Source organism: Rhopalosiphum maidis, chromosome 1, assembly GCF_003676215.2.
Source record: "Rhopalosiphum maidis isolate BTI-1 chromosome 1, ASM367621v3, whole genome shotgun sequence".
NCBI classification, from domain to species: domain Eukaryota; kingdom Metazoa; phylum Arthropoda; class Insecta; order Hemiptera; family Aphididae; genus Rhopalosiphum; species Rhopalosiphum maidis.
Genome location: NC_040877.1, coordinates 10,750,643 through 10,765,629, shown reverse-complemented (window position 1 = coordinate 10,765,629; position 14,987 = coordinate 10,750,643). Strand labels below are relative to the sequence as shown.

The 14,987-nt window shown below is 29.5% G+C and overlaps 1 protein-coding gene across 1 annotated transcript in view; it reads right to left on the bottom strand.

Moving 5' to 3' along the window:
• Positions 1–6,761, bottom strand: part of LOC113555683 (zwei Ig domain protein zig-8-like) — a 248,019-nt gene extending 241,258 nt beyond the window's left edge. Inside the window, exon 1 of the mRNA XM_026960187.1 lies at positions 6,112–6,761. Within this exon, the coding sequence (XP_026815988.1) occupies positions 6,112–6,178 (67 nt within the window). The 5' untranslated portion in view covers positions 6,179–6,761. The remainder of the gene's footprint in view (positions 1–6,111) is intronic.
• Positions 6,762–14,987: the final 8,226 nt, after the last annotated feature.

Genomic DNA, 14,987 nt, shown 5'->3' with positions numbered 1-14,987 from the left:
AACATAGATTCAAGTATTTTAAGCTTCTGGTATTTAAAACTGTTATCAATATTGAGAAAATCTATCTAAACATTCTAAACCACAATTATATTCCAACATTTTTTTCTGACATTAAACTTATAAACAAAAATTATCAAAATCATTTTTAGTTTTTGTTGACTAATACGTACTTAGCATAAAAAATAATTTGATACATGGACAGACTGTTTAACCTGTGGTTTTTCCCACTCCGTTATCGTTGTAATCGGTCCTACAACCCAATATCGATAATATAAAAGTACACTGTCGTTTGGAAGATGTATGGATTTCTTATAAATTATTAGTTTATATTTTAACAACCTAAGTGTTGTATTTTATTTATTCATTTTGTGTGTTGAAACATTATGAAATGGAATTTTTATCATCCATTAGACTAATAATAAATTATAAATGTTATATAAAATTCCAAGTTTCAAGGAACTATGAGTCAAGTATATTTATTCGACTAACTGGGAGATCATTTTAAGCGACTATACAGACTTCTAAAACGTGTTATTACCGAGCTATTCACGTATGTATTGAATATATGTAATATATTGGATATCGTACTTAAATCGCGAATTTTTCAGTGACGCCTGTTTACAGTTTTATAGCTAATAAAACAAATTACGAATTCAGTTTTTTTTCTCCGCCCCTTGAAATGAAGAGTTGGAATTCTATATATTTAGTTATTTTTGTCTTTTGAGAATTCTTACAATATGCAGGTAAGATGTTTTATTATTTATCTTCGCCCCAGGCTTTTTGGACTCTCGTATTACACGATTATTTTTTTAATCGTATGTAATAACATCAGGCATGGAATTAAATTACCTAATTCATAAAACTATCTGAGCACAACGATAATAATATTATATAAGATTATGATAAAAACCATTTTAAAGGTAACCGTAACTTTAAATAAATCAAGGATATCGTTGCAAGTTGTTTACGTGATTTTTACAAATTTAAAAAAGTTCAGTTTTTTTTTTTTTTTTTTTTTTTGAAAATTTAATAACTAATCAACACACCAAATATATAATGGAAGAACTTCACAACATAATATATTTACACAAATCTCTTTTATTTTATTGTTGTTCGCCGACGGTAAGTTTTTAAGTACATACTTACATGTTGACGTAAATAAAATAATTATTAACGTTAATGACCAGTCTCTAACGATATGTCCGATCAAATTAAACTATATACGAAATATCGTATATTATATAGTCAACGGACTATATGAATTAATAATGTTAATGTCCTATATTAATTTCGGGTAATGATGAATTTAGCAATATTCCCTAGGTAACAACGATAATTCTAGAGTTTCCATCCATAATTAATAAAAAAAAATATTTATTGAATTTACTTGTTGAATTAGAAATGGGTCTACGTCGTAATATTGATTTATTTAACAATAAGTAATAATATACTTTCGGGATTTGTAATATGTTGACGATCGTAAAATATTAATTAAAAGATAACGTCCATCGGATTCATTTGTATATAGGTATACAATATAAATCACGATAACGGAAAAATTATTTCCTATAACATTTGCAATACACGCATGCGTACTAATACATTATATGACTTGTGGCATACAGTACCTTTACTCATATAAAAAAATTGATTTTGCTTTGTAGCATAATTTTAAATTTATAATTCTATACATATATAAAACATTTTAAATACAATTCTCAGAATTGTTTACTTTACGAATTTAGACATTACGATAATTTTCTACTCATACTTTTAAATGCATTAACAAAATATTTGATTTTAACAACACCGCCTGTATTAGCTGTAGACTGTAATGCTAAGACGTTGCCGATATTAAAGCTAAATTCTATAGTCAAGAACAAATAAATTATTTAGTTATTATTATTATTATTTTTTTTTAACAATCATAATTATATAGACTAGATTAAAAACTAAATATGTATATTTTATTAAATTGTAGACGGTTATAATTCAATCAAATAAGAAATTGTAATTATTATAAACGGTTGCTATACCTATAGTTTAAAAATGTAAATTTAATTAAATTAATATTTTTTAAATTAATCATATTATATTAGAAATATATTAATACGATTTTCTAATAATACAAATATTATTAACGTAAAAATATCATAATTTAATCTTTACGGGCTATTTGATTACCTATTTCAAATATTTGAACTATTAACTACTTACTACCTAGGTATAATTATTATTATGATTAATGATTATAAAATAATACTGAATGGTTTTATTCGCTCTAACTACTGTTGGAATTTTTATTTGAAAATAATGAGTAAATTATAATGTGTGAATATCTTCATGGAAGTAAATTTAATTTAATTTTATCGAATAACTATATTATTAATTAATTCTCATTAAACGAAAAGTTGTCTACTTAAAATTAAACATTCTAAATTTTCTAGATATTTAAACTACTTAGAATTCATAGTTTTATTTATTACAATATATTTTATAATTTTGTTTTATGTTTTCCATGTATGATAATATTAGATAAACATCGAATGGAGTTATAAAATATGTATATATATATATTTTTCCATAGAAACATATATTATTATAAAATTAACAAAATATAGCTACTCACTAGAATTCATGCAAATATAATTAAATATTTAAATTTTTAATTAAAGACATTTAGTAGAAACTATAGTGCAACGCAATTATAGACATTCACAGCATTGTACTTTAGTAAAAAAACATATTTATCCAAAAATATATTCAAAAACTTAAATAAATACTTTTTTATAATTCAAATAGGTTTATATTTTTGTTTTCATAAAATTATTGTAAATGTTACATGCTTAAATAGAAGATAAATTAAGCAATTAACTTCTAAATAAAGCACACTATTAATAATTTACAATTAGTGTTGTAGAGGTGTTTCAATCATTTATAGTAAATCATATATTTCTGCTTTCTAATTACTTTTTAAAGAAGTGTTTTAAAAAAAATGTATTTAATAACTGTGTATTTATTTAAATTTATTGTGGCTAACTAAGATATAATGTATATACAAATAAGAATAATTTTCCGAATTTGTTTTCACATCATTGAAATATTTAAAATTATCCTACATTAATAATTAGGTACCAACTTTTAATATTTTAACCCAACTAAGATAAAAAAAACTTGAAAGGTACCCAAAAACCGTTCTAAATTACGCACCTAACCAAATTTAACACAAAAAACGTGTCATCCAAAATATATTATAAAAAAAAAAAAAAATTAAAATTTTAAAATATTTAGTTGTTTAAAATATAATATGGTTACTTTATGGGAATACAGTAGTATCAAATATACATGATATTTGAACTTATATTGAAAACAACAATATATCATTGAAATTCGAACTTTTGATATGACTGAAACTAATTACCATTGTACTTTGTCCTTATCAGAATTTCAACTAAAATTAAATTACATGAAAATGTATAAAGCTACATTGTCATATTATGTCCTACTTTAATTAAAATATGATTTAAGCAATCACATTATTAGGTACATAATATATATATTAGATGTTAGAACAGAATAGGTAATATTGTATATTTTAGAAATACATCATTATTTACTGTGTATATTATAAAAGAGTATTTATATAATGTGTATTGTATTACTTAAATATTATAAATAAGTTACTTTTGAAAAATACTTTTTTTTTATATTTTTCCTTTTTGAAAACTTTAAATTGAATGTTATACATATTTTATAAAAATAATTCTTTACTAAAATGGTAGCCCACGATGTTTTGTTAACGGGTACATTGTAGAATGGATAAAAAAAAAAGTATTTAAATCGTAAAAGCAATTATTTTTTCTCCTTTTTTATACATGAACTAATAATTTCGTACACATTTTTTAGACGTTTCAAACTTAATTAAATAAGTTTCAAAAATGTGAACAAATTATCAAAAAAGGATTTTATTTACCTGCAAGCTTCTTTAAACTTTACCCAGCTGGTCACGAAAAACTTTATCTGGCAAAAGTAGAACTCTCTGAATCAGCTAGTCCATTTTAGACTATTTGTATTTAATGCACCTAATACTTGACACAGTTTAATCTACTCAATTATGTTTCTCTAATTCATTTTTCACTGTTTTCACGGTTAATCAACAATATTTCAATTTTTCAATAGGGTTTTTGAGGATATATTTATATATATGTATAGTTTATAGTTTAAAATCAAAGTTCTAAAGCAATCATTTTTGTCTTAGTTTGAATATCTTACAATTTTACATGGAAATTTCTTAAGGAATTTTAAAAATAAAAAATAAAAGTGCAATTATAAATAATTATATATGAATAGTGTTTAATATAAATAATGTTAAAATGTAAAATTATGATCAGTAAAAACCTTACCTATCCTTTCTTGTGTATATATATATATACATAGATTATCTTATATTCGGGAAACAAGTTCCTTATAAATAATATTTTTTAACTAACAAATTAATAAAATAGGTTTTCCAGTTTTTTTTTTGTGTGTCTCACATATATTATATATTATACGTAACTACGAAAAACGATTTTGATTTTCGTTAAATTATATCTCAATTTATTACGACAAAGTTATATAGTTTTCAAAAGTTACTTTTAAAAATGAATTATTGTACACTATATATAAGCTTTTTTTCAAATAATAATTATTTATCATTGCTTTTAACTTCATAGTAATAACAAAATACTGGCTCTCGTCTAAATGGTTGAAACGATATGATTGTCCAATACAGACTCTGTATCCTGTCTATAGCTTTTGTTGAGATAATAAATTATAACATAATTCATTGAAAATATGGTGTTCAGTAAAATAAACTATTCAGTAGTTATAAATTTAAAAATATTAAACGGGTCGTGACTAGTAATTTATTAAACGAATATTAAATTTTAAAATACTTTATTTAATTTCCATATATTAATAATTAACGTAAGCTTACTTATAATTAACTGCCGACCGGCAATCAGTTAAGATATTGCCGAGTATATACTATATTATGTGACTATAAATAAATTTGTACCTTTCCGACAGTATGACTAATGAACATTTTTTTTTTTTTTTTCATAAAAAAATCGAACAATGATATATTGAGAATAATTTGTATGATGCTGATCCACCCTTATATTCTGCACTCCGAATTGAGCACAGCGATTTTCCCATTATATGGACAGGACACTAAAGATTATTACCTAACTATTTCAATAAAATAAAATACCTATATCGTTTAATTTATAGATTGTTCAATGTAATAATATCATTCGTATAAATGTGTGTGTTTTTAATTTGTAAAGTCAATCGAGTGAGTAACGTAGTTATTACTATAGACTATTATCAATAACAGTAACCATATTTTAAATAATAAATAATGAGTTACAGTGTTTTTTATTTGTAGTTGACTTAGTAAAGTATTGTTTGAAATCGATATGAATAATAACAGTAAACAATGAAGGCCGAGTTGGAATATTATCACCTATTTTATAGCGTTTATTATGCGCTGAAAAAATATAGATGAGCAAGTAATATATTCGTTTCAGATCAAGAAAAAGCCAGATATACAATTTTTTATTGCATATATTCGTTTTTTTTTTTTTTAAATATCGATCATCGGAGTAATAATTATTAATCATATATTTGATGTCTTTAATATTTCCGTTACTCATAAAACAACGCTGGAAAACATTAAAATATAATAAAATATTTTCTTCTGAAATCGTGGATGCTATACGTCCGCAATGGTTTTCATAATATTATTCAATATATTATAGTGTTTCGGTCATTGCCAAAGAGAAATGTCGTGGATTAAACATCACGTGCTAATAAAACACTTATCGTGGATACGCGCAATAGTATTGTTAATTATTATTATCCATTGCGATGCTATTAGTTTTGCGCGTTTTCGTCTATAACATCGTATTCAAAAATCACTCTACTCAGATATTGCACAGTGTGGTTTACACTCGTGACTCTGCAGAGGCGTTATAATTCGTTTACTTTACACGGTCACGGTTTCGCGAGAGGCACTACGTCGATATCATTATAACATACTATCTTATTATCGGTATTGTTACTTACCCGTGGCCAGCATCAACAGCATAGCTCCACCGACGATCATCGTGTTTTTGCACATGTTCACCATCATATCGTTCGGCCCCCGAACAGTATAGTGTCACCGAAACGAAACGTGTCGACAGAGATGTGTCCGGTAAACACCGTTGTCTTGTCGATATCTCGCGCAGTATTTTTTTGTTTCTGTTTTGTTTTGAGCACACGACCGATTGCCGCACCGCACACGCGTACCCACCACTGTATCCACGCGGATCTACTGAGATCGTCAAACGGTCCGGCGGATCGACGCGGCGGTATCGTTGTCCCCGTACCGGCGACGCCACGAGTCGTCGCGGATCATCTTCGTTCGCAGTACGCGAAACCGTTTATCGGACGTTTTGTGTGTGTGTGTTTTTTCCGTATCGAGTTCGACAGCACACGCGGCGGCGAAGAAAGAGTTAAACGCATGCACGCGACTGCTTGCCGCGCGATTGATTGGCCGGCCGGCGCCGTACGCCGAAAAAACAAAATCAAATAAATAAATAGAATTAAACGAACGAAACGGAACGACGACGACGAACGGAACAACGGAACGGGAAAAAAATGAATGCCGAAAAAACGTAATCGCTCACATGCACAACATACCGGACCGTGCGCACCGGCTTGCCACGACGGAGTCTGACACGCACACACGGTCGTCGGCGAAAAACGCGGCTGCCGCCCCCGTCGCCGCGATCTCGCGCCCCCCGGCGGGTACGTTGGCGCGACGAACTTGCGCAGAAAATTAGACCGTGCTTCCGCGGTTTTTCGCCGTTTATCCTCGTCCGCTCTTTGCTGAACACCACCCGGTCGATCTCTCTCCCTCTCGCCATATCTCTTTCCATCCGCATCCCCTCCCGACCCTCTCGATCGCACTTTCTCTCTCTCTCTCTATTTCCCCTATCTCTTCCTTCTTTTACTCCTCCACGGTTTTCTTTCACACTATTATTATTATTGTTATTATTATTATATATTTGGTCCATCACTCTCTCTCTCTCTCGAAAACTCGTCTTTATTTCTTCAACTGTACCCGCGCACTTATTAATTTCGTTTCTTTCCGTCGCGTGTCTTTGTCTTTGTGTGTGGTGTTTTTTCAACTTTATTTTTTTCTTTCCGTTTTCGCGTGTGTGTATATCCCCGTACATACCGAACACAGAGGGTTTCGTCAAACATTTCACACGACGCGATTTATCCTTAAATCGTTCAACTTATTCGAGTAATACTTTCGGAATTTGTTAGTATAAGCATAATATTATATGCCTATAAACTCGATGACTATACTTCAAAATCCTTTGTTCCGAATTCATAATGTCGTTTAAGCAATACAAACTTTTATTATTTTTTTATTTTTATTTTTTTTTTTAATGAGGGCTTGAATGACTCAATCGAAATTTGACGAATAACTGTTTGAGTTATCAATTGGCTTAGGTGATATAGATACCTACGAGGAGGGCTTTGATTAGTTGTAGAAAATAAAACACTCGAACAACGCTTTCGGCTAATAATATGACGTATAATTATAATATTGTAGGTACCTACTACTCGGACAGTTCTCGCGCATATTAAAATAATATACTAACAGATCGACATCCGCGATGACCGTTGTGTATACATAATACCGTCGATCGGCGAAACCCGTCGTACACACGCGAATAATAACACGAGTAGCTCGCAACAACGATATATTATGAATACAGTGGCCAAACCAGGAAAACGCTTGCGGGGTACCTGTATTCTGAACGAAATTTAACGTCATTTTTATGTTACACGTCATCGTTATATTATTATTATTATTATTATTATATATTGTGTGTATATACGCACCGCTATATTGTTGTACACGGCGTTCGGACGGCGGTGCAAGAGGAAATAACCCGAAAAATTCGGATAATGGAAACGCGATGTAATAGCTAGTTGGTGTTTCCCGCGGCAAACACTGCACGGGCAGGATAATAAGAGTGTGCCGTGTATGTGTGCGAGCGCCCGCGTGCGCGCGCGCGTGTGTGTGTGTGCACGCGAGAGAGAATTGTGCACGTTCAGGAAACTTGGTAAATTATTTATGCCAACCTTAGTTTTCAAATGGGTTTATTGAAATATACCGCCGTCGCCACGTCCACCGCAACGGTGTATACCAGTAAACCGTATGATATTATAGGCAGGTAGGTAGGTATGCGCGTGGCACGGCCCGCGCGTTTGACGGGTAAGTGTAGATCAAACGAGGTATATGCACAACAATTATATCACCGTAGTAGTTATGATTATAAACAATGTACGGCGCAATAATAAGATGTATGCAAGAAACCGAAAAACCAATTTTATTCCCATTTCACGATTTATTATGCGATATAATTATGTTATAATGTACATTATATTTTATCCACCGAACGGTGTGCTGATTTGTACTCGACATAATATTTATTTTAATTAAGGAATGACGGTAATAAAGTCGATTGTATACACTAATGCGTAAAAATAAGCTTAAGTATTGATGGTGGTAACACCAATAATTTAATTTCTTTTTTTTTTTTTTTTTTTAAGAGGCCATTTAATACAAACCTAATAAGCTTTAAGCTATCTACTTATCTACAGATATTTATTTATCTTGAAGCTGAAAACGTATTTACTATAGTGCCGCCAATTAAAATGTAGGTACCTACAATGAAACATGACTTTAAAATAAAAAAAAACCCCCCATTAATAAATACATCTAAATTATAAAACGCGTAAAAACTTAATACAACAGACAAATTAAGTTCATTTTATAAATAATGATTCAATTAGCTTTTAATTAATCATAAGTTAAAAGGAGACCGGTTCTTATAGATGATATGATCATATTAAAACCCCTTTGTAATCTTATTAAATACTTATAGGTGATTTTTTTTTTTTTTTTTGTTAATAAAAATAAAATTAAAACAATTTAATATTTTAAGAATATATTAAACTTACCAAATAATATGGTACACAGTAATTTAATTCATTGTACAATCAACACCATTTAGTGATTATAATAAAGATGTATATAATACGACGTTATAAAATTATAAACGTATTTGTTTATAGTGCATAAAGTATGCTTGAAAGTTATGATAATATTATATTTTTCATCATTTTTTAATAGTTTTATTTTCCATTGTATCGTATTTATTTCTATATTTTTTTTAAATTTAAAGTGCACTTCTTTATAATTGTATATATTTTATTTTAAACGTTTTATTTATTTTTTATATCTACCTACTTTAAAAAAATATTTTTATGAACAGCCGGATACATTTTCAATTTATGACATTACAATATTATATAAAATTGCTTTATCCGTGTGTAATGATATGTCGATTAATTCAACTTTTATAAGATATACCTCTCTCGGGGATAAAAAAAAAAATTGTTTACCGACGACTGCCGTCAACGGATTTTATAATAAAACGCTTGTTAAAATTTAATGTAATCAACACACATGTATAAATTATATATTGTATTTTAATAAATACTGGCTAAATTACCTGACTTCACACATGAATATTGCAGTAATACTCGGTACGAAAGAGGTTAAGTGTGAAATGTAATACCTATTATCAAATATAATAAATAGTTACGGATGAATTTATTTATTAGGTATTATTATTTATTTCTATTTAATTCTAACACTCGACACGAATTGAATGAAATATAATTTGATGTATTAAGTATAAGATAATTGCCATGCCCTGCTTATATATACGATGTTATTGGTGATGTCGTTATTGGTACATATTTATTACGTAAGTTCGATATATGTACAGACAAATCTTTTGATTTTTTAACATTGTTTTTTTATATATTATATGTATCTTTAATATATATCAGGGGCGGCCAAATTGCGACTCTCTTCATCGGCGTATGCGGCTCGCGGTCTTATTTACAAAAACCAACATTTTTAATATTTTTTTACATACATTTATAAAAAAAAAAAAAAAATATTTTTATTATTATTATTTTATAATTTCATATTTCGTAATTTGATATGTTTATTGGATGTTAGCTATCTTTATTATTTTTGTGGTATAAAAGTACAGATTAGATAGTTTGGCTCTTGATATAATTGCATTAATATATGTGGCTCGCGTACATAATCATGTTGGCCACCCCTGAAATATAGAGATACTAAAACATCAGATTTTAATAACATTACTAATATATTAATTTATAATATTATTGGTTATGTTTCATAATTATAAATATTACAAACAACCACTTTATTTTGGATTATAAAAATATTAATACAGTTTTATAAAGAATTTATAAAACTCATTCAATACATATATTTCAATGAATATTCTTTTATCATTACAATTATTGTAGTGTGGTATTATGATATTTCTGTCATTAAAATTACGCAATAAAGGGTTAAATAAATTTTGATCTACTTAGGAATTAGGCGTAGCTTAAGATAAAAAGAAAACTTTTCTTTTAAATTTAAATTTTCAAACGTGCAAGAATAACGATTATTATTTTAAAAGTTTCTTATAACGGGGAAAAATATCAACTACGTCAACCGAAAATATTACTCATTGAAGCATATTTAGAAAATGCTTCATCAGTGAGCAGTGAATATTCTAAAATATTGTTCATAAAATAAATTGTTGAATTACAAAAAAATGTATGGTTTTGATTTGATTTTAATAATTTTAAGTCCTATTTTTGGAAATTGATTTATACAATATTATTGTTATTTATTTACAAATTTAACAAATAACTATCATTTTAGGCATTGTTCCTCTTAAATTGCATTTCTGTCATAATTATTCAAAATTAAGTGAACTACTAATAATATAGTTTTTGGAATAAGTAAGAACAGAATCATATCGTTAACAAATTGAATAAAGTACAAACATTACACCAGGCACCTATTTCGGCTTAAAAAACATTCATCGCTTTACTCAGAATCCAAAACTGTAGTATTTTATAATGCACATCGGTATATATTTTGTGTACATGATAAATATCTGTAAAACTTACAAATATTTCTTAAGCAATCCAAATAAATTCCACAGAACAAATAATAAAATAAAAAACAAAAAATTATTTTAATATAAAACACTATCAAAGCCACTGGTGTTTATAGGGTGGGAGGGTCAACCCCCACCCGAAATGTATGGTTGATTTTGTTTGTTTAATTAATTGGAATTTAAGAATAGAAAATTGTTTAACCCCCCCCCCTGAAATACATTTTTATTTACGCTACTGATCAAGGCTATTAACTATTGTTTTTACTTATTTCAATTATTTTTAAAAATAATAACTAATTAACTAAGAACTTATTATCTATAAGCACGTGGTAGTTAAATAATGTTCATGAATATATTTTTTTATACAAATTCAGACTTGCAGTTATTTACAGAGATTTAGTTTTTGTACCAAAAACATCATGATACGTTATTAGTACAATATTATAATGGTTACTAATATTGCCAGTATATTTTAAAATTGTAATTTATTAGTACTATTGTACCAAGTATGAATACACCAACAAATGTTTAATCTTAAATTAAAAATGAATAACACTATAGCAATATGTCTTTCATGTTTATAATATTATTTAAGTTTTTCGATTTTTGTGATTCTTACAAACTGTACCACATAAACACGATAAATTTCATAATTTACTTTAAATAATGTTTCATTGAGTTATAGTCTAAAGTTTTAGAATGTGGTACTTAATTTTATTAAGATTATGGTTTATTATTATTAAAAATAAAGTTTATTATCCAAGTTATTTTGTTCAATATTTACTTTTTTTCATAATTGATTTACCTTTATTAAACTTTTTACGTACCTCCTTAAAGTAAAACTACAAAACTTTTTGATTGAATAATTTTATGATGTTCTTATAATATTTAAAATATCTACATACCTACTTAACTATGATTACACTCAAAGCATAATGGTTTTAAAAATATATTGATGAACTCTTCATCTAGTTAATATTATCCACGTATTTATATTATTTATGTGAAATAGCATGTTATAACATAAATATGTTTAGCTGTAAATTGTACTAATAAATAATATATACTTAAGTACTATATACAACCGTGTAAATAAATACATTGCATTTGACATGAAATAATTAATTTATTGTAAAGTATTACTCAATATCCAATAGGTTTCTTATTTACTGTTATATAAATAAAATATAAAATCATATTATAATTATAACATATTTATATTTATAATATGTTAAAATCACATAACACTTTTTATTTAGCTTAAATTTGAGATTTTATGTTTGGGGGACCATATACATCATGATATATTATTTTAGAATTTAAAGTTAGAAAAATCATTACTGTTGAATGTCCATATTTCAGTATCCAATTTAATTATTATATTATAATATATTACTTTCTTAAAATACTCTGAACCTGAAGATTATTGATTAAATATAAACTGTTATTAAAATAATATTTTAACACTACAAATTCGACTTCAGTTTCTGACATATATTCTATTATAATGCAAATAATATCATTATTTTACAAAGTGGTCCAAATATAGAAAATATTATTAAGTTTAGGTAACGACTAATGGCTAATGATAATATATTATATAAAATTAATCAATGACCATTTGAATTTTAATAGAATTTTTCTCACAATTATTCACGATAGTTTATTTTTTACCAAACCAAATGTTAGCATGTAAATATGTAGAATAAAATGAAACTATTTATTGTCCTAAATACGCCAATAACGTATACGTAAAATCATCAATAATCCAACTTAAAAAATATCTCTATCAAAAAAATACCAAATAAATATTATAAAATATATATTTGCTTATAAAAAATAAACTCAATCAGAAAACTGTAATTAAGTACTGTAATTAATATCGTCATTATAGGGAAATTATATGTAGGATTTATTTTTTATCAACAGAAAGCTATTGACAACCGCCATTGCTTGTGAAGACTTAACAAGTCAATAAACAAAATATCAAAAAAAAAAAAATCATTGAACTCGAAGTGTTCATTACAACTCTCAGAGTTTTAAATCATACATTCATACCGTCAACGAAAATGCGGTGACGAGTTTGTTTTTGTTGTCAAGACGTCTCATTGCCGCCGCCGCCGCCGCCACCCCCGATGGTTTATATTATATTTCCTATATTATTATATAATAATATACCCACCTAAAGCAGCAGCACCCCGCCAAAGACCTGTTATAATTTTATGGGCGAAACGGTATGCGCTTTTGTCATAAACGTCGCCTGTATACGTCCGATAAGCATAAAACATTAAATAATAATAATAATAATAATAATAATAATATTGCGATGATGATGATCGTCTTCATAATATATACATACATATATATATAATACCCCGGGAAAGAGACGCGATATCGGCAACTATTAAGTGTATATAATAATGTAATGTTATGTATATTGTATATTAAGTATATACCGAATACATACACCGACCGATAGCCGAGAATCGGCGGGACGGTTTAGAAACGGAAGTCGGCGAGATGGCCGCCGGTGCGGCGCGGAAGTGGCGGTGTCGGGCGCGGGCGGCCCAGTACTGTATCGGGCGTGTGTCTAGCGCGTGCACGGACGAGATCGTGTCGGCGCGATACGGGCAGCCGCGGCCAACGCTTCCGGCCGCGCGCGCAATACGCGACCCGTCACACCGTCGGCGCTTGCGGACGTCGCGGTCGGGACGGACGCGCACTTACTCGCCGGTAAAGGACTGCGTATAATGTCTGCGCGCTGCTCGTCTTAGCCGAAAGCAGTTTCCGGTCCGTCTCGGCGGCCCGCGGACAAAGGCTCTCTCTTCTCTCCGGCCCGGGAAACGGATCCGCCACCGTACGCCCTTTACCTACGCGTGGTGATGCAAAGGCGCGCGCGATGGTAGCGTGCCGGCGGTGGTCGACGGTCCGTATACGTTTCCGACTCGTCCGGTCGCGGTCGGTCACGGATGGTGTATACGACGAAGACGTGTGAATAGCCTTTTTGTGCAGCTGGTCGGTGGGACTTGGCCAATACCGCCATTGTCGGTCGTTATTATCATCGAGACGCTGTGAATTCGAGCACCGTTCGACCGCGGTCGCCTATTATTTTCTAATCGCGTTTAGACGTGACATCATCACGACGTCTACTTATCGTTCAAATACAAAACATACGCGTACGACACGCTTTCTCCGTATGACGCGACGATATTATGACAAATAATAATTGTGTTATAATTTAATATTTATACAGTAGAACCCCTCTCGTCCACCACACCGGTTGACCATAGTATTATCGATATGAACACATATGGATTTTCCAATATTTCCCTTATCAGGGTTCTGTATATTCCGATAATTCGACCCAGTCACGAAGGTGACGGATTATAGAGGTTCTTTTGTGTTGGTATAATCGAGTAGTATACCACTAGCTGTTATTGTACATTTATAATGTTATTCACCTGATAGGCAGTGGCGTAGCCAGGATTTTTTTTAAGTGTGGGGGGGGGAGTTATAAAATAAAATAAATCTACAACCGTGTTAAAACAATAACACAATTGAATGATAATGATTATTATCATCAGTGCAGTCGATAACGTGAATGCGGCATAACAGAATACATTTCACCACGAATAAATGACTGTATTCTTATATTATAAACATTATATTTTTGATAAAAATACTGCCGAAGGGGGGGGAGAGATCAACACCCAAAACCCCTGGCTACGCCACTGCTGATAGGTGCTCGAGTTTTGTAGAAAGAAAGGTCGGAGGGGGGTATTACTATATAAGAATATCTTATTATTTTTATAAATGCACACGTTTTTTTTTTTTTAGTTTCATAGATACGTACACGATCTCGTCTGTACGATGCGA